General features: G+C 34.3%; 1 protein-coding gene across 2 annotated transcripts; it reads left to right on the top strand.

Annotated features, from left to right (window-relative positions):
* Positions 1 to 11,052: 11,052 nt before the first annotated feature.
* On the top strand, positions 11,053 to 13,608 carry LOC9329953 (putative pumilio homolog 10). Of its 2 annotated transcripts, XM_021011178.1 has the most exons (5): positions 11,053 to 12,221; positions 12,441 to 12,603; positions 12,748 to 12,911; positions 13,010 to 13,259; positions 13,329 to 13,608. In XM_021011178.1, the coding sequence occupies exons 1-5, from the start codon at positions 11,287 to 11,289 to the stop codon at positions 13,431 to 13,433; spliced, it is 1,617 nt and encodes a 538-aa protein (XP_020866837.1). In that variant the 5' UTR covers positions 11,053 to 11,286; the 3' UTR covers positions 13,434 to 13,608. The 2 variants fall into 2 exon arrangements, with proteins under 2 accessions (XP_020866837.1, XP_002893892.2); XM_002893846.2 differs by having other exon boundaries at positions 13,010 to 13,608.
* The last annotated feature ends 8,337 nt before the right edge of the window (positions 13,609 to 21,945 follow it).

Raw genomic sequence — 21,945 nt, 5'->3', positions numbered from 1 at the left:
TCTAAGTTTGTTTGGAAAAGCAGAGAGCGTGTCTGGAAACCCCGAGTAAAAGGATTCTCGATAGGAAGGATTCTCGATAGGAAGGATTATGTATGTCTCTCCTTCCCTTGGAAACAAGTATTATCTAAGGCTCCTGTTAAATTCTGTGACAGGTCCTACATCTTACGATGACATCAAAACGGTAAATGGCATTATATATCCTGAGTTTGTTCATGCTTGCAATGCACTGGGGTTGCTCGCAGACGACCGAATATTTATAGATGCTATAAAAGAAGCGAGTTATTTCGTGAAAGGTTTACCCTTGCGAAAATTATTTGTGATGATGATCGTCGCCGGAGATATAGTAAATCCTTTGCGAGTTTGGGAGGAGACTTGTGATCTACTGTCAGAAGGTATCTTATTCGAACGTAGAAAAGTGTCGAGGAATCCGGGTAGGTGGATCATCTCTATTGTTTATGAAATATATATAGCTGTCTTATTAATTGAATAGTAATAATAGCATGTTTCGTGTGGTTTGCAGCTTTGACGCTTTCTGATAAACAAATAAGAAATTTCACGTTGGCGTCTATTGAACTCTTGCTGCGGGATAACGGGAAGACTCTGTCTACTATCGAAGGATTTCCGCAGCCGGATGATATATCTCTTGATACGAGTACAAATCGGCTGTTGTTGGATGAGCTTGGTTATAACCACGAAAAAGAAGCGAAAGAACACGTGAGACTCCTAGCGACGATAACAGATGAACAAAAAATAGTTTACGATGAAGTGATGCAGGCAGTTTTGGATAAAAAAGGCGGTGTCTTTTTTCTATATGGATACGGGGGCACAGGCAAAACGTACGTCTGGAGTATTTTATCGGCTGCTTTAAGGTCTACGGGACTTATTGTTCTTAATGTAGCATCGAGCGGGATAGCCTCTTTGCTGATGCCTGGAGGTAGAACTGCACATTCAAGATTTTCGATACCTCTAACGGCTGATGAATTTAGTATGTGTGCGATGAAACCATCATCCCATCTCGGTGAGTTTGTAAAACAGGCTAGCTTAATTGTATGGGATGAGGCTCCTATGATGAGCAGACATTTTTTTGAGACGTTGGATCGTAGTGTTCGGGATGTTATGAGATGTAATACTGATCGGCCGTTCGGCGGTAAAACAATTGTCTTTGGAGGAGATTTTAGACAAATATTGCCAGTAATCAGTGGTGCAGGTAGAGAGGAAACCGTTTTGGCCACTATTAATTCGTCGTATATCTGGGAAAGTTGCAGACTGTTGAGGCTAACCAAGAACATGAGACTTTTAGATGGTAATTCGGATGATGCTGCACAGGAACTCAGAGATTTTGCAAAATGGATTCTTGACATAGGAGATGGTACAATCAACGTTACAGACGATGGCGATGCTGATGTGGAGATTCCTGATGATTTGCTGATTTCTAAATGTGGTGATCCTATCAAAGCCATCGTACATAATGTTTATGGGTCAACGTTGGTCCAGGATAAGGAACTTTCTTTTTTTCCAAGAAAGGGCTATTCTTACTCCGAGAAATAATGACGTGTGCGTGATCAACGACTATGCGCTATCACACATGGAAGGTAAAAAATTAATGTTAAAACTTTTATATATTGATCTAGAGTATGTTTAATGTTGTTTATTATTTTAGTTTGATAGTAGATTTAATGTTGTTTTTAATTTTAATTTTCATTCATGTTGACGCTCCGGGGTTGTTAGGTGAAGAGAGAGTCTATCTTAGTTGCGATAGTATTAAATTATCGGATGCGGACAAAAGAGATAATATGGTTTATACACCCGAGTTTTTAAACAGCATCAAAGTCTCGGGGTTGCCAAATCACAGGCTGGTATTGAAAGTCGGAGTTCCAATCATGGTTCTACGGAATATTGATCCTAAGAATGGACTTTGTAATGGTACAAGATTACAAGTGACTCAGTTAGCGAATCAGGTTATAGAAGCTAGAATTATTACCGGTACGAGAGTTGGAGACATAGTTGTGATTCCTAAAATGTACTTGAGTCCCACCGAGACGAGGTTCCCATTTAGAATGAAACGTTGTCAGTTCCCGATTGCGGTTGCTTTCGCAATGACGATTAATAAAAGTCAAGGTCAGACTTTGACTAATGTAGGTTTGTATCTACCTAAGCCTGTCTTTTCGCACGGGCAATTGTACGTTGCACTTTCGAGAGTCACATCCAGGAAAGGCCTCAAGATACTGATAACAGATGATAGGGGACAGCCTCAAAAGACTACTAAAAATGTTGTTTATCACGAAGTATTCCAAAACATTCGTTAGTTTGATTCTAGGATTTTTCTCTCCTTTTACTAACTGTTTTGGGCTTTCAGTTTACGACAATTGTTTTGTTTTAATTTTATTTTCTATAATACATTTTGGGTTTTAAATAAAAGGAAATTCCATCGGATATTGCCATCTTTAAATAAAAATGCTAAGAAAATAAAATGGAAAATGTCACGCAAAATGCTATTAAACAAAAAAAGGGTTGCGACGGTACGTGTCGTGACAAAGGAAGGAAAATCGAACATAAAAACAAAAGGGCTGGGACGTTTCCTTGTCTAGGTTAGTTCCCTATATATACTTAGTTGTTAAACGTTCTTGTGGGCAGACCATTATCTTACTCCGCATAACGAATTTTCGCATAGAAGCAGATATGTCTTCTCGGTTCACATCGTCTTCTATTGAACGTTACAACGATTTCTCTCGGTTGAACCCTGCAATAGTTGGATGGCATGTTCACGTTAAAGTTTTGCGTCGCTTCCACACCGATGACTATATATCAAAGGGTGGGCTAGGGTTACTTCTGGTTGATGATAAGGTATTGGTTCGAAATAAGATTTGGCTTTTCTTTAGAAATGTATTAGCCTTTGTTGTTATGGATGTTTGTGGTTTCCCGACTTTTGTGATTTTGGTTTTGTGATGCAGGGTAATCAGATCGAAGCGCTTATTTGTTCGCCGTTGACTTCTCATTATTCAACGTTTATTGAAGAAGATGAATTCTACACTATTATGAATTTCAGAGTTGTGGAGAATTCGGGATTCACTAAACTAACAAGGAGTGACTTTAAGATAATGTTTTATGATGGTACTATCGTTAAAGAAGCGTCTTCGTTTTCTCAAGATAACTATATTGTCGCTACACCTTTTGGTGCTATTTTCAATGGATATCATGATACTTCTTATCTCATAAGTAAGTTTTGTTTGTTATGCTTTACAGAACGTTCTGCGGTTTTAGTTATTTATTTTGCTTATGTAGAAATCTTGATATTTGCTTGTAGCTTTGATTGGGCGGGTTGTCGAGTCGAGTGATCTTACGAACGTGACCGATGAACCATCTGTCATAGGGGGATACAGATACTCATTCACCATTGAAGATCAAGAGTACGATTTCTTTCATCGTTGGTTATTTGAAATTACAATATAATATATTTATTGAAATCATGGTATAATATGTTTATTGATTCACATACATTTTTATTTTGATTAATAAATAGGAAGAAGACCCTCAAGTGTTGTGCATATGGAGGAGTGGCGATAGAGTGCCATGATCGGTTTAGAAATGTGATTGGTACGGATGTTACGTGTGTTCTTCGCTGGTGGAAAGTTTATCAACTCCTTGATGGATGGAGGCACGTTCGTATCTACAGCCATCCCCCCTACTCGAATATTTTGGTCAAGAGCGATGCCGATAACGTCGAGCACTCTTGATAAATTAGTATTTATCATATTTAATATGTACGTTATTTGTTTCCTTAGATTATGCAATGTTGCGTTTGGTTTTAAATTATGACATATTACTTATTTTTTTATTATTATTAATAGAAACTATCTTATTATGAAAGATGCACTTTGTTATGTACCGATACAGTGATATATTTGGTAGATATTGACTTCTTATACTTTATGCAAAAAATCCCCCCCAAAAATAGTAAATATGTTAGATTTAGCTAAAATTGAAAAATCTGCAAAATATTTTCGAATCTCTGTTTAAGAATTATTACTTTTTTGATACTTCTGATAATTCCGAATCTAATGTTAAATAATTGGAAAATTCGGATCTATATATATATATATATATATATATATATATATATCGATTTATGCTTGGCTTCGGTGTTTATAACCACCAGGATCGATGGAATCGTTTAGATGTCATGGGTGGCCTTTTGACGTTATGACCTATAACAGAAATATGTTCACTATATCATCTCTGAATCCGTTGATCCATGAATGGAGTACTTGTGTTAAGATTTTGCATGTTTGGCACGAACTCGACGATGTTAGTAATGCACTAAACCTTATTTTGATGGATAATCAGGTTGGTAATTCTTCAAAATAAACTGTAATCAGTATTTGTGTTAAGATTTTGTATTGAGATGTTTTCATGTTTTGTAATTAAATCAGGGTACGAAAATCCGAGCCGTCATTCGCGAAAGTTTGGTAACTAGGTTTTCGCCATTACTGATTGAGGGTCTCTGGATGATATTAAGAAAATTTTCGTTAATCCCTGATGTCGACTTAGTCAGAACTACTCCACATAGATTCAAAATTCAGTTCTCTCCTGATACATGTGTCGAATATCTTAATTACCTCGCATGTGATTATGATTACTTTAGCTTTGCGAGATTTCATGATATTCGTACGGGTATAAGTAACCCGTATATCTGTGTAGGTGAGATTTTATTCGTTTCTCTTCTGGTTAGATTTTTCCCATAACTACTCTAATCATTACGTTGTATTGTTTTCTTTAGATTTGGTCGGGAAGGTTGATAATGTGAATGACATACAACTCGTGCAGATGGTGGGCTCTTCGAAAGATATTTTTGTGGTTTATTTTGACCTAATTGATACAAAGTATTGATTCTTAGTCTTATACAGATATATAATTTTGTTTTCTCTCAACGAATTTGTCATAATAATGTCAACTGTGATATAAATTTGCAGGCATACGCGTTTGAGTATCAGACTGGCCGGTGAAACCGCCGTTAGATTTCATAGACAGTGGAAAGTTAACACCGACGATGTCGTGATTTGTATCATCAGATTTGCCAAGATAGTGGCTACGTCTAATCGTATGTGGCATTGCACAAACATTGGTTGTTCTAAAATTATGGTAGATGCTCCGCTGCCTGGTGTTGTAGAACTAAAAGAATGGTGGGCTGATTACTGCGGGAGTCCTAGGAAGGGCGTCAAAGAAGCTCGATTGGCCTAATTTTGTATGACTCTGTATTTTTTGTTTGGGTGGTTTATTTTCAATTTACGGATTACAGAGTCGGCATTTGTCATCGGTTTTAACATTTCGAAAGATTGTTAGACATTTCGCTTTTAGTGAGTTTTGGTAATTTAATCTAAACTTAATTTATTAATCTTATGGATAAATTCTATATCGTTTAATCAATATTCGTTTTTGTTAATTTTCTGATTTAGTTTTTAATATAAGAATTTTTCATTTTGTATTTCGGACCGTTAGATCGAGCTAAAAAAAAAACAGATAAAAACTACAACCGTCCGATCTTAACTTTGACACTTACCTCTGCCTTCCCTATTATAATAATCAACCTTATTTGCGAGCGTCAAATTAACATCTTATTAGACGCGAGTAATATTGGCCGTACGATCAACACGTGTCTATAAAAAACATGGGCCAGTCCATTAATCTCTTTGAATTTATGGTCCATTCGTTTATATAGCGGGCTTTGGGATCAATTAGTTCGGGCTTTGATACATTTGATCCCCGCCGCCGTCCGATTGAGATCTCCTCTCATTCTCTACCGTCTGATTTGGTTACTAACATGGTCAAACCTTATTAAAGAATATACTACTTTCCAAAATACAAAATAAGATAATAAGTATATTTCTATATTTATATAAAATAGTATGTAGATCCATAATATAAAATCGTAAATTTTCTTCTTACAAATGTATATATATAGTGTTATTTACTTTTTGTATTAGCGATGATATCGTATAATATCGTTGTTAGACGTATCCATTTAGGTATATTTAACTTATATTATGCGATAAATACAGAAATATTCCAAACAAATTGTAATTGTCTAGATAATGGCAGATCTCTATATTTTTCTTAAACCATAACCAACTGTACAACATGCTCTTCTTCTATAAATACTGATTGTGTCCTGGTCGAAAATTGTAGACATTCGTTTATCGTTGGTGTAAAAGTTCTACAATGAAATATACGGTTATAATTTATGCTCTGTTTAATGTGTAGTATTGTTTCTGTGTGATTTATTTTTTATTGTTCGTATGATTGGTATCTAATATGGTTAATTTAATTACTGGAATAGGGATCCGGATGCGGTGATGGGGTCCTTTCTCAATTTCTGGTACGTATTGATTGTTTAAAACTAACTGTTTCTTATGAGTTTATATACTAATTAATATTTCTTATCTAACATTAATTGAGAATTATATTATTATCTTATTTACAAGGATGTTACATCCGATTCTTCGTGTCTCCCTGACGTCGAGGTATATATTCCTTTGATCATGTGTGTTAGTTTTTTCTTTTTGTTTATTAACTTTTAATCTTTTAAATCTAACTTTTATATTTGCCGTTTATACACAGGAAAGCGTCAAAGAGGTATGCTACAAACATGTTTGTTTCGCCTCCATGTTGATAGCGAATTCGTATTCTCATACAAATAGTTTTAATACATTGTTTCTTTCTTATGTAGTATCTCGATGATGTGTCTGATGCAGTTGATCTTTCTTCTGTCCTGGTATATATCTGACACGATCGTTAATTAGTAACATTTTTATCGTCTCTATATATTGATGTTAACAACACAATGTTGAATTTTATATTTATTTGACTTCCTAGCATGTCGAGGCCAGTGCTGCATTTCTATCGTTAGATGAGGTAATTATTGAATTACTTGGTTACTATGTAGTTATATATTATTAATATATAATGTATGATTCAACTACTTTATCTTTATCTAACGCTATACTGTTTGTAAATAATAAGTTCAAGGATGTGCTTTCGGATCTAGGTGCATTATCGGCCGATAAAGACTACGTTTTGGCCGTACTTTACCTGGTATATTATTATTGGGTTCTTACTTATAATATTACGCATTTTATTCCTATTTATACTCTATATATATTGACAAATTATAATCCATAAATATTGACAAATATAATATTGGAATCTCGGACACAGTTGAAGTCTCTATACTTGAGATATCTTTTGTCCAGATATCTACAGGTTGGTATATGTTGCCAATTTTGATATTCGATATGTATGTTTCGAAGCTTAAACAGGAAAATAAAAAGAAAAAAAAAAACTTATATCTTCGTTGATTTGTATAGGAGGCAAAATCATTGGACCCTCTGATGCAGACTAAAAAGGTTAATTGGTAATTCTATATAATGTGCAGTTCGACTTATTGTTTGGTAACATTCATTACGATTTACGTGTTTGATAAATGTTGGTAATATAAATTATATTGCTTATACTTTATTTTGTATATCTTCCAGAATTATGCTTGCGCATGAAGTATTTTGGTGATGGGGTGAGATAATTTATATCTATCTTACTAATAGTTGATGTACATATATTATATATATAGTCAGTTTGTATTCATGTAATAAGATACTAATGTGTTGTCTATTATTATCTTGAAGCGTTTTGTTGCTGCTGGTATGAAGCCATACCCGTCTGACGGTCTTGAGTGTGATGAGATTTTAATGAATACCAATGAAGATACTCTTGAGTGTATTAATGATATTGTCATCAGTAGTTGGCGTTTATGTCCGGCGTATCTACGCCTTCGTTTTGCTGAATCGTTGATACTCTATAAAAGCATTAATGTCCACACGGTATGGGACGCTTGGTATCGAGTTTTGAGTGGTGATGTGTTGGCTGAACAGAAGATCGCGCGTAATAATCCTGGTATTAATCTATCATCAATACTAAATTCTTATTGATGTTGTTTGACTTGATAGCTGTGTCTCAAAAAGGTGTGCTTTTTATTACATTAGGGTTGGAGTTATCCGATGTGCAATTAGAGTGGTATGGTTTTCGTGTTATGCGTAAGGTGATGGACGATCTTGGATTCCATCATGCCGGTTTTGAAGGTGTGCGTCTTGGTATAGTTCGCCGACTCTTAACTTACAAATGTGATGACATGTCAATGTGATATTGGCCTAGATTTGTTATCGTTGTCTTGGTTTTGTTTTTATCGGTGTTATAGTTTCGGTATTGGTTTACTATTCGACCTAATACTATCAATATAATAGTGTCTTGGTGTTATTTATTTTATCATTTTATCGTTTAGGGAATTATTAACCTTTATGATTTATTATTTATGAATTTGTTATTTTAATTAAGTTTGTTCTTTCTTGTGTATTTAATGTGATTATCGACTATATCATGTTCGTAATGCGAATTATATACGAAGTACCGCGTAATCCATAATTTTTAACTACATGTATTTGTTGCTGTATCACTTTTTCTAAGATATTTATTTATAACATTGTTCAGGGGTAAAAAAATGACATAAAAAGGTGAACTAGAATATTTCTGTTTATGCGTAATTTTCTTTGATAGTTGAACAATAATGCGTCTGTGTTTGCTATAATGTGAACTACATGTATTTTTTTTTATTATGTTCGTATGCGGTAAAAATTGAATGGGATTAACTGTACTGTTTTGTAGTAATAATTAGAAAATAACCAGTTACGATTTGACGTCGTCTGTACCGTATTTTATAGTTCGATATATCTACCTGCTTTTAGATATTCCGTTTCATTTTAATATATACTCTCTCCTCTGTTCTATTATTATTATTCAAGCTATTATATATAAGCAAACCAAACAAAAAGAACAAAAAAAAAAAAAAAAAAACTGCTACTACATCAACACGACCGAAAAGAAAGAAAGAAAATATTATTTTATCGCGATTATGGAAAATCGCGTTTAATAATAAACAAAATCTCTACAATTAGGGATACTGTTATGATATGCATCGATTGTGTTAAATACTAAATTGACATTTTTAATAGTTACAATTTTATTTATATAGTATAGTTTCTGGATATGCGTTATGGTTCTATATATATTTCGCTTTAGTGAGTTTTTGTAATTTAGTCTGAAAGATGTTATATGATATTAGTTAAAAACTCTGTTTGAGGTGACATACATGATACATAGCTTGTCATTGGTTATAGTTTTTTTGTATTACTCATTCAAAAAAGTTGTTTCTCAAAATGCATCGTGTGGTTTTGGTTTCCGTCGTTAGGTAAAATGGAACTTTATTTGCGTCCCTAATAACTTACACCATTTGTATATATTATTATTATGGTATTGATAATAGAGTGATATTTTTTACCCTTAAGTTTCGTTAGTATATATATCAGTTTAACTGTTGAGATTTAGTTTCTTTTTTTAAAACTTAATTTATTAATCTTATGGATAAATTCTATATCGTTTAATCAATATTCGTTTTTGTTAATTTTCTGATTTAGTTTTTAATATATATTTTCCATAATAATCTTATGTTCTTTCCAAATAATCGTTAGGTCTACATATATGTATCGCGCATTTATACCTCATTGGATTATTTAGCCGCGTAATCTTTTGTTATGGGTTCTACAATGATACCTTTTACCTCTGATTCATGTGATGGTGGTTATTTTCGTATTGCGTCTCTTAACCCTAACATGGGTGAGTGGTCTGTCTCGGTGAAGATTTTGAATTGTTGGTCTGTTTCGCGTGGCACGGGTAGAGAGCTCAATATGATTTTGGGTGACGAGCATGTTAGTTTTTTGATAACTTACCTGCTATACATGTTTTCGATATTAAATTGAATTGGTTTTGTCTTTAACGTTTTATTTGCAGTTCACACAAATCCAAGCCGTTGTTCGTGATGAATTAATTGATAATTATCTTTCAAGATTGATAATCGATGAGTGGGTGAGCATTAAAAATTTTGATGTATCACGGGTTAACAGCATATTGAGACCAGTACCGCATAGATTCAAGATTGTGTTTCGCTCGGACACTTTAGTGCAAAGTATTAATATGTGCTCCAGTAGAACCTATTTCAATCTAACTGAGTTTGTGAGTATATTGAGTGGTATTGTTAATCCGAATATTTGCGTTGGTAAGCCTAATTTATAAATTTATTTGTGCTTTTGGAGTTTATTTGCGGTTCATGTTCTGACTGTATTATTCATGTGTGTCTTTCATAGATGTTGTTGGCAAAATTGTCAACGTGAGAGAGTTGGTTTTTGTTCCTTCCGTGGAACATTCTCAAGGAGGATATTTTGAGCTGTACTTTGGTTTACGTGATACTGAGTAAGTCACTATTCTTTTAAAGATTTAAACCAGAATATAATGTCTTATGACTTCTTCAAATCTTAAAATTAGGTGTATCCATCTAGAGTGTCGTTTAACAGGTGATCTTGCAGTCGAGTTCTATGACTTATGGAAGCATCGTTCACGTAACACAGTGATATGTATTATCAAGTTTGTGAAATTAGAGCTATCACAGGAACATAGGTGGAGATGTACCAATGTTACCGGAAGTACGAGGATTATGTTGAATCCGGATCTCAGTATTACCGACGAGATGCATTGTTGGTAAGTATTTTTTTTTTCCGTTTACAATCAAAACTCTAAAGTTGGCGACTGGACATTCACTGTTTATGGTGTTCTAAATCGGATGTCAGGAATCCTGAAAATGACCAAGTACCGATCATCACACGGAAGGAGAATGCCATGGAGTGATGATGTTCGTTGATTTCTTATTTTGTTGGTGAATGATTTTAAAAGATGATTTATTATTATTTTTTAGCATTTATAATATTATTGAATTTTTTAAATTTCATCATTTTCCATAATTTTACCACACTAAATCCTAAACAATTTACCATTTTTTTCTTACACTACCAAGTAACACCTAAACAATCCCTTATTTCACATGATTTTACCATTTATACAGCATTCTTCCCGCGCATGTGCGCGGGCAATCACCTAGTATTAATGAAACGAAAAGCAGTGTTATCGCATTAATGGCGAAATGTGACTGAAAAAAAAAACGACAAAAGAGACAAACTTTGGACGTGAAGGTCTCCGTACGTACACTCACGCAACAACATTCTCTCTCTCAAACCCATTTTTGGGCTCTCTCTCCGTATTGTTTCCTTGGCCTTGGCTTTGCTCTCTCTTCTCTCTCTTCTTCTTCTTCGTTTGTGAAAATCGGTATCTACTTTTTACTCTGTTTTTGATCTGATGTTTGAAGAGAGATTCATGGATTTTGGAGGTTTTCATGGAGATCTTAACTTCAGACGAGCTTCAAATCATCGTCCTCTTCCTGATTCTGGTTCCGGTGGGTTTTTACAAAATCTCGACACAAACCCATTTCTGAAGAATCAATATTACAACAAGAGTGTTGAAGCTCTGGATTTGTGTAGAAAGCTTAGTAAAATGGGTATCTCTTGTGACATGAGTATCTGGACCAAACCCGAAGAACTGTTCCGGGTCGACCCGGATGATTTTGGGTCTAGAGCTAGAACAACTCTTCATGGGTCTTCTGGGTTCGACCAGAATCTGAATGAAGCTCCCTCTGTTCGTCTTCAAAACAACAACTTTCATGGAGTTTCTTCTTCTCCGGGAGAGATAAGATTGCTTGGCCATCAAGATTCCTTTAACCCAAACGGATTTGAAGAGATGATGGCTATTAAGAATCACAGAGATTTTCTCTTGGACCACATGAATGTACCCATTAAGCGTATCTCACTTCCTTGTCACAGAAGCGTCTCTTTTAGCAACGATGCGTTGATTTTTGAAGGAAATAGAGGTTCTTATCCAGAACAGAGTACTCTGATGAGAAGGTATTTGAAGGAAGATGAGCCTAAGATCAATGGTGGTTTGCCTCTGAATCTCGTCTCCATGGTTGAGATTTACGGATCTGTGAACTTAATGGCCAAAGATCAGATTGGTTGTCGAGTTTTGCAGAAACTGGTCAAAGAAGGAACGATTCTTGAAGCTAAGGTTATATTTCATGAGATCATTGACCATGTGGTTGAACTCTCCATGGATCCTTTTGGGAACTACATCGTCCAGAAGCTGTTAGATGTGAGTGATGAGGAACAGAGAACAATGATTGTGAGTGTGTTAACCTTGACACCAAGGGAGCTTATCAAAATCTGTCTCAACACTTATGGGTAAGACATATCAACTTTTGTGGATTGGGATGAAATATTAATGATGTCAATAAAAGAATGCAACATACATATTTACTCTTTGCTTTTTTTTGGACAAACCAAAACTGCACACTTTAGGTAGCTACAAGAAATAAAGCTGAGACCTTTGGGATAGAAATCTACTGGTTTATGCCTTTTTGAATTCTGATTTGTGGCTAATGTGTTTATGGATTTAACCAGGACAAGGGTTGTGCAGAAGATGATTAAAACAGTGAAAACAAAGCAACAGATTGCATTGGTGAAGTCAGGTCTCAAACCGGGTTTTCTTGCTCTTGTGAACGATTTGAATGGGAGCCATGTGCTACAGAGTTGCTTGGAGTTCCTTGGTCCTAATGACACCAAGGTTCAATTCAATCACCATCTGTTGTTTCCTACTTAAGCTTTGATGAATGTTGTGAACTTTTGGTGTCAGTTTTTTTTGTTAGCCCCGGCTACTAACTATGCTGATATTGCTGTCACACATATTAATCTCCTTATTTTGTGTCAGTTTGTGTTGGAAGCAGCTACAAAGTACTGTGCTGAGATTGCAACTCATCGCCACGGATGCCGTGTGCTTCAATGCTGCCTTATAAACACTGTTGGACCGCAAAATGATAGACTCGTCGCTGAGATATTAAGAAACTCACATCATCTTTCACAGGATCCTTTCGGGTAAATTCAAATCTCAGACAGTACACTCAAAAACGTTTCTTATCATGATAAATTGGTATAGTTTTATAAACTCTTATATGGTTTGTTGAAATGGGCAGGAACTATGTGGTGCAGTGCCTAATAGAGCAACAAGTTTCTGCAGTGAACTTGCTGGTTCAGTTTAGAACACATTACGCGGAGCTAGCGACTCAGAAGTTCAGTAGCCATGTAATTGAGAAGTGTCTAAGAAAGTATCCAGAGAGTCGAGCTGAGATTGTCCGCGAGCTCCTCTCTATTCCAAACTTTGAACAGCTTCTGCAGGATCCTTATGGAAACTATGTGATCCAAACAGCTCTCTCTGTAACCAAGGTAAGTCCAAAAATATGCATAATTTCTACAACCAAAAGCTTCCAAAAACAGAGAGCTGTTCGAGAGCAGGGAGCTGTTCGAGCTAGATTGGTGGAGAAAGTTTATAGGTTTGGGAATCTACAGACGAGTCCTTATTGCAAGAAGATTTTCTCCAAGACCATCTTGAAGAAGTGACTTTAATTAGTAACTAAAAGTTGTTGTTATTGTTGTTGTAAGATCGGATAGGGCTTTAGAAAAAACACTGCCCTTAGATGTTTTTGTTGTCGGTCTCCCTTTTTGTAGTGACAACAACTTTTGTCAAACCAGAACTACTTGCTAGTCTGTGTTTTAGGCCAATGCTCTTTATATATATATATAACTTAAGAGACCACAATATATTGTTCTATCTGTCTCTTCTTTTGCATTATTTGGGAACTCATAACACAAAATCTAAAATATCAAACAAATATTTCAAAATGAAAGGAACGAAAACAATAGAAGCATTAAAATTGATCAATAAAATGAATTGCACTTAACAAGATAATTTAATAATACACTCAATAAGATAGTTAAAGAGATTTTAGACACTGAGGATATTTACAAATCTATTGGGGATGATATCTATAAAGTCCTGTCTATTCAAAATAATTATTTTTTATTAATGGCAAAAAAGTGACGAAAATGAATATCAAGAATCTTTTAAAGTAATCATTATGGAGAAAACTATGAGTTAAATCACCTTTTCAACTTCCAATCAGATTTAAGCATTATCTTTATTTTATTTCTCTTTCCAAAACTCATTATTACTTTCTGTTTTCAATACAAATCTAATCATGTTTTTAAAATACATATTCATGGGAAAAGATCATATAACTTTCTAATCAAATAGTTTTTTTGTCAGTAAAGTATTAAAGAAATGAAAAATAACGATATGATATGTTGAAAAGGTGATTTAACTCATAGTTTTCTCTATAATGATAACTCATAAAAATAAATAGTTAATATGATAGGTGAAAGAATAGAAAAAATAAAAGAGATTATATATTGTAAATCTCATTGGGAAAAATGTCGTTAAAATCCCCAACTTATTCAAAACGTTGATTTAAATCCTCAACTCATGACGAAACGAAATAAATATCAAACTTATGTTGACTTTCCAAATAAATATTAAACTTATGTTAACTTTCCAAATAAACACCAAACTTTCATTGACTTTCCAAATAAATATCAAACTTCCGTTGACCTGACCATATAGGTACGACGTTAAGTGGGTTAATAAATCTTTAACTCATGACAAAACGAAATAAATATCAAACTTATGTTGACTTTCCAAATAAATATCAAATTTTTGTTGACTTTCCAAATAAATATCAAACTTCCGTTGACTTGGCCATATTAGGTACGACGTTAAGTGGGTTAATAGATCTCATTAACGGAGGTAATTTTCTGTTAACATATATGTTAATTGATAACGACATTGTTTCATATAACAACAAAACGACGTCGTTTTGTCGTAACGATTGAATTAAATCCCTAAAGTCAATCTTAGATCCCCAAATCGAGCAAAATCCCTAACCCTAAATAGAGTATGATTTGAAACTCGGGATTTTATTGAACAGTTACGACAACACGAAACAACGTGTACGTATGTGTTAATCGAAATGACACAACTTTACGAACAGACACAACTATACGTACGTACATTCGTGACTCTTACGTAAATAACTAACTTATATGAATACGACTTAGATGAGATTTGATTATAGTTCAACAATACTGTCATTTTAATTAGCGGATCTGTTAACAGAAAATTAATCCCGTTAACATTGTCTGTTAACTCACTTAACGTCATGCCTAATATGGCCAAGTCAATGAAAGTTTGGTGTTTATTTGGAAAGTCAACATAAGTTTGCTATTTATTTCGTTTCTTCGTGAGTTGAGGATTTAAATCAACGTTTTGAATAAGTTGAGGATTTTAATGACATTTTTCCCAAATCTCATTATTAGTTTTACGATGAATCAGAATCTACTTTTGTAATCCTTGGCCACTTAAAAGTATCATCGGAACTTTAGTGATACATATTTCAGTTTATACTTCATTAGATTGGTGATTGTTTCCTTTAGTGGGTCTAAAGCAACAGTACAAACGAATTTAAAATCAAAACATGACTATTTAGGGTCTACATATGTACTTGGTTATTATTGGTTAAGTTTTGGAATCGATTTAGGTGTTGTATTAAAAACAAATACGAGAATAAACACAAGACCAGAAAAAAAGGAGACAAATTGCAAATTCTTAATTTTTCCTAAGCAGGCTACAAAAAACAGTATCTCAGAGAAGTGAACTTTTTTTGTTTGCTTTTTGAAGAAATGACTTTAATTAGTAACAAAACCCTGTTGTTGTTGTTATTCAAAATCAGATAGGGCTTTTAGAAAGAGACACTGCCCTTTTTGTTTTTGTTATCAAACCAGAACACTTGTCGAATTGCAAATACCAAACCAAGGAGTTTAATAATACACTAAACAAAATCGTTTTAGAGATTTTAAACAAGGAAGACAGTCAGAAATTTATTGGGGATGATGTCTATTAAATCTAATCCATTTTGTGTTTAATAACAAGTTCAAATTTTTTGAATAGTTCATTTTTATTTATGATTTGAAAAAGTGAAGAAAAGTAGAAAATAAATTTTTAAAGATATTATGAAATCATATTGTATTTCTCTTTCCAAGACTCATCTCTATACTATTAAAAGATAAGTACAAATGTAAATGGGTCGGATCAAAATCAGAAAATTGACCAGAAATTCTGAAATCGGATCTTTGAAAATTTTTTGGAATATAAATTCGAATTAATAATGAAAAATCGAACTAAAATTAAATGTTTATGGAAATCAAATAAAATTTAATTGTACTTATGGTAACTAATTATAAAATCATAATCCGAACAATATTATACATTAATTACATATAATATATTTGTTTATATACTTTTGGAACTAATTCCATAATAATCAACATTTTTTTCATTAATTTTGCTTATTTTAGCCAGTTATCATTAATTAAAAGATATCTTACTTGCTAATAGAGATTTCTAGAAAATTTATCACAACTAACCCATCTATTTTATAAATTAAATAGATTTATTTATTTATTTTGGTCATGTAAATTAAATAGATATGAAATATATGTAACTAATTTTAATTTAATTAGATTAAATCGAAATTATGGTATTTTCATACTTATAGCTTACCAAAGAAGTTTAATTTTCAAATTATAAAGATTTCTTGAATATGATTTTTAGAATTATTCAACAAGATGATAAATATTTATTAAATTTTGTGAATCATGAAAAATATTAATTATTTTTTAATAATTATATTTCACCTTTCAATCTCTCATCTAACAAATAAGATACATATTCTATTATTCCTATGTCCAAACTCCATTGTGTTGTATGACTAAATAATATTTCCATTAGAGCTGTCAAAACGAGTTGATTCATCCCGTTAAGCCTGTTTGCAATAGGCAAAATATATTTTGGCATGTAGTTAGTCTGTCCGCACGACCCGCGGGTAGCATATATGAAACACAAACCCGTCGCGCGAATGTATGCTGATTTGCGGGGTTATCCGTGGATTTTGTTTAAATAATTTTAGAGTAACCAAAATTTAAAGAAATAAATAAATTAGAAAAAATTTAGAGATTATAATCTTATATGTCATTATATTTATAAATATTATAATTTCATTTATTAAAAGTTTTTTAAACTACCACATGTTGAATAAATTATATTTTTATCAATAAATACTATCATGCCGGTTGATCCGCCAATCCGCGGATGAAAACCGATGACCCACTGCGAATCAATCCATGTGGCCCGCTTATTTGCGGGTTTAATATATTTCCCAAATCTGCTCAATAGTGAGATGATTTGGGCTCGACCCGCGGTTTTGGACCTATTTTGACTGCTTTAATTCCCATGATTCGTCTAATTTTTGAATTCTAAAACACAAAATTCTATTTTATAAATCATAATTAATATGATTGGTTTAATTATAAACAATTTAATATTTTCTTTACAATTTGTTATTAGGAATATTTATAAGTACACTACACGATTCGTTCTATTAAAAACATGCACAATATTAAAATAAACGTATGTAAATCAATATTCTCCCGCGGTGGACCGCGGGTCCGATCCTAGTTATTACTTTTAAAGTTCTATACAAAGTAATAGTCTTCATTTATAAATAAGAGTCATATGTGTGTATTTTCTTTAAATCTTTTATATTTTGAAATAGAGGAAGTAATAATTAATGTGATTATGAAAATAAATAAATAAAATAGATTATATATTGTAAATCACATGTCAAGTTTTCGATAAGGCAAAGGATCCAATTAGCTTCCAGGCAGGCCCGGCCCTGAGCTAAAGCAATTGAAGCTTGTGCTTTAGGCGCCAAAAATATATCATTAATTTTAGGGCATCATTTCCCAAAACATTTAATGTGGTGTAGCGGCAGAGCCTTGTTTTAGTAGGCAACATGTCACGAGTTCAAATCTTCATTAGTGGTTTTTGTGATTTTTTTTTACATTTATGTGTTAGTTGGGGCAAAAAAAAATTTCCTGCTTTGGACATGTAATTATATTGGACCGGCCCTGATTCCAGGAGTGACGTAAGAGGGGGTCTTAATAAAAAATCTTTTTCTTAAAATTTTGAAGCACCAATAAACAATGAATTAAAAAACAAAACATGAATGAGTCCATGAGAAATTTACAGAATAATGCATTTATTCTGAGGAGTCTTACGTTTTGAAGCATTTCTGTCCGTGATCACAGAAATGGGCATTTATTTTGCCATGGACTGACGGTTTTGCCCTTCAATTCGACGGAACGATTTCGGAGATAATTAATTGATTTTTTTTTCTTCGATTCGAGACGATTGTATTGATGACGTTTCTATTTCCACACCCAACTGGTTTCTGTAGCTCTGAAGAAAATATCATCTCCTCATTGAAGAGAAGTACTGTTCACTCTTTCCCCTCTTTCCCCTCTGTGTTTAGCTCTCCTCCGATCTGCAACACCGAAGATACATAAATCGAAATCGTCGTGTCAATTTTGTCAATCTCAACCACTTGCCGACGACATTTCCCTGCTCTCTTCTCTATTTCTTTTCGAGGTTTAGTTCAGTGCCATGCCATCTTCTGCGAGCCAACGATACCCCTCTGTCAATCCAGGTCAAAACTTGGTCTATTTGCCGTTTATCTCTGTTTTGGTTTAATTTAATTTCCGTCGCTGTTATCAATCTGCAACTTATTCGTATGTTTTGTTTTTTGGGCTAATCACTCTTGTTTGAGTTTGCTTAGGGGCTGTGGTTCTTAGGGTTTAGTTTTAGCTAACCTGACCAGAGGCTAATCACTCCCGTTTGGGTTTACTTAGGGGTTGTGGTTCTTAGGGTTTAGTTTTTATCCAACCTGACCAGAGGCTAATCACTCCCGTTTGGGTTTACTTAGGGGCTGTGGTTCTTAGGGTTTAGTTTTATCTTACCTGATCAGAGGCTAGTTTCTCATGTTTGGGTTTACTTAGATGTTGTGGTTCTTAGGGTTTAGATTTATCTTATGTTTTCAGAGGCTAATCTCTCCCGTTGGGTTTACTTAGGTGTTGTGGTTCTTAGGGTTTAGTTTTATCTTACGTGTTCAGAGTCTAATCACTTTGCTTTGGGTTTGCTTAGTGGATGTTCTTTGTTGTTTTTAATTTTATGAGTATATGAGTGTTATATGTGTATATGAGTCAGATTCTAATTACATGTTTGTTGTTGTTTACCTAGATGAGCTGCCTGAGAGGATATTTGCAGTTAATCGTTATCCCGGTCATGTTGTTCGTATTAACTCATATTCGAGACCTCGCTACTTGATTGATATTTTACATATTTTGGCTGGGATGCGTGAGCTGGATACATTATTGGCATCACCCCTTGGTGCTCTTTTCTCCTTACCTGTTCAACACTGCTCTTTGTTTGGCCAACTAGTGCATCAGATGTTATGTAGACAGCTTTGTACTGCCAATGCTGATGAAATCTGGTTTGTATTTGGGGGCCACCCTTTGCGTTTATCGTTGATGGAGTTTGAACAATTAACTGGTCTGTCATGTGCTCCATTTCCATCTGCTGCTGACCTTGTAGCGCATACTACTCATGCTGATGGTTCCGCTCCTTACTGGTATACACTTGTTGGCCAGACTCTTGGTGATTCAACTGTTGAAGAAATTGTCCGCTGGTTGAAGAATGAGCCTACTATGCATGTTTGGCGGAAGTTTAGACTAGCGCTAGTTGTTCTTGTTGAAGGGATCATATTGTGCAGAACGCAGCCTGTTAAAGCATCAGTAGAAGTTGTTGAGATGGTTAAAAACGTACAGTTCTTCCTTAAGTACCCTTGGGGCCGACATTCGTTTAAACGCATGTTAAGAATGGTTAAGATTGGGGATTATATAGAAGATAAAGACTCTCTTATAAAGAAGCTCAAGCAATCATCACTTGCTGTGCATGGATTTCCTCTCGTTATCCAGCTCTTAGAATTTAGAGCAATCCCACGGCTTCTCGAGTTCCTGCCTCATGGTGATGATCGGTCTACATTTCTTGACCAATCTCATATGGTGCTTCGTAGGTGCAGGTCTTACCATACCTCGAATATATTGTGTGTTGAGCATGATCTTTCTGTAAGTTCTGCTTTCTAAGCTATATGAGGTTCTGTATACACAGTATTTTGCTGTAGACAATATTGGCTAACATGTTTTTTATTTGGATTTGTAGTTACAAGTGATTTTCCCTCTTCAATTAGATTCTGCGTTCTGTTCCACTGAACAAAGTGACCCAAAAGTTCAACGGTTAGAGACCCTTATCTCCTCTGGTTATAGGTTTACCAAAACCTTTTCATTTAGTGGTGATGCATCTCTTCCTTCTCTATGGTCTTCTTCGAAGCGGAAACTTCAATGTTGCAACTCTACAAGTTCTGGGTCAGAGGTTCATTCTCCTCGGCTTAGCAGAAAGTTTTATAAAAATTCCAAAGTTTTTAATTCTGTTGAAGATGTTGATGGTATGGTCACTTCAAAAATTAAAGATTTTAAACAGGCTTTGATGGCTGATTTGGGGGAGCTCCTATGTCATACAAATAAGGGTAATTCTTCCCATGAATCAACAGCATTTAGTACCTCCTTGCATGCATCAGGCTGCACTTGTCCCCCATTTCGTGTGACCCACTCTGAATGTGTTGGTTTTCATGGACATTTTGATGCGACAAAGTCATTTTATGTGCCAAAGGTATCACTTATGCTTCTCAGTGCATGTTATTTCCCTATTTTACTTCTTATTACTTACAGTATTCTTCTCAGTCTGCTGCTAATGTACAAGAAAGTGGCTGCAGAACTCGTGCATCAAATTTGCTTCTACGCCGAAGATCTGTTCGGGATAAAACTGTAACAAAGGTTCTTGTCATATTGTTTTTTTTTTTCTGTCAAAGTGGTGTAGTGTCTATATCTTATTACATTTTTTTCCAACAGGAAATGCCAGCCAAAGTTTCATTGCTGCATGAAGCAATGAGTAATTCTCATAAATGTAACAAGTTTGCTTCGAATTCTAAAGCTCACACGTCCTTGGAAGAGGAAGACATCACAAGCAGGAATTGCTCATACTCATTTGAGTCTTCTACTACTCAGGGTGTATGTTTTTAATATGTCAATTGTTTTTAGCTCATGGTTGTCATAAGAGGGAAGTTTTGAACTGTCTTTTCTTTACTTTTGCTTTATATCTTGATTTATTCATTTTGCAGATAAATTGTGAGAAGAGATTCATTTTGGTAGACCCTCCCATTGATTCAATTGATGATCTCTGTCCTCTGGATCACCGTCTGGATCATCCACAAGAGGCGTCTCCACAACACAAATATACAATGCTTGATGATGAGCTCATTTTGCTATCAGAATCTTTGCATGATGCCAATCGTTGCCTTGCAATTGTTCCTGTCTACACATCTCCTTCTACTTAGTTGTTTGCATTTCCATGTATGCGTCCTACCAATGTTTCCAAGGATAACATACACTTGTAGTTAGTTTGTGGTTTGTTGATTGTTAAGTTTATGGAGGTGCATGTTTAACATTATCGCTCTGTAAACGCTATTATGTGTATTTTTCATTCTCTGTTATGAACTTTCTCTCATTGTTAAGTATATCGTACATTGTTGTGCCTCTTACTCTTCTTTCATATTTAAAAATTTTGTAGCTGTATACAAGAGAATACATGTCTTTACTTCTTAACCAACTAGCTAGCAATCAAATAAATGTGTTCAGCTTCTCTACTTACCAAGTAGTTGTCAATAAATGTGTTTACTTGTTTCTATAAATAAAAACAAGGAGGTCACATATTTTTCTACATCACTCGCCAATCAAATACCAAATCTTCTGCTTCCATGGAGAAACTAGACATTGATGTTGCTCTGGACATTGTTGAACGTGTTGGCTTTGATTCTTTTACTGATATTGCGGGTATGTTATTAACATCGAAGTTTTACCGCAGTCTTGCCTACCATCCAACAATTCTGCAGAGCATTTCCCTGCAATTTCTCTTCTCAAATGCAGATCTTATCAACCTTCACTCACCTTATCGTCCAGTTTTCACTCGTTGTCTACATGCATGTAATCCAACAGCTTGTTATCTTCA

The sequence above is a fragment of the Arabidopsis lyrata genome, assembly GCF_000004255.2.
Source record: "Arabidopsis lyrata subsp. lyrata unplaced genomic scaffold ARALYscaffold_1, whole genome shotgun sequence".
Lineage (NCBI taxonomy): Eukaryota > Viridiplantae > Streptophyta > Magnoliopsida > Brassicales > Brassicaceae > Arabidopsis > Arabidopsis lyrata.
The sequence above is the reverse complement of the archived record's forward strand: the minus strand, read 5'-3'. Positions and strand labels throughout refer to the sequence as shown.

Excerpts from the sequence above, each read along its gene's own strand:
- LOC9329953 (XM_002893846.2), top strand. The coding sequence starts at position 11,287 with ATGTTTGAAGAGAGATTCATGGATTTTGGAGGTTTTCATGGAGATCTT. Across the intron at positions 12,222-12,440 it reads ATCTGTCTCAACACTTATGG|GACAAGGGTTGTGCAGAAGA; the intron begins GTAAGACATATC and ends GGATTTAACCAG. Across the intron at positions 12,604-12,747 it reads TTGGTCCTAATGACACCAAG|TTTGTGTTGGAAGCAGCTAC; the intron begins GTTCAATTCAAT and ends ATTTTGTGTCAG.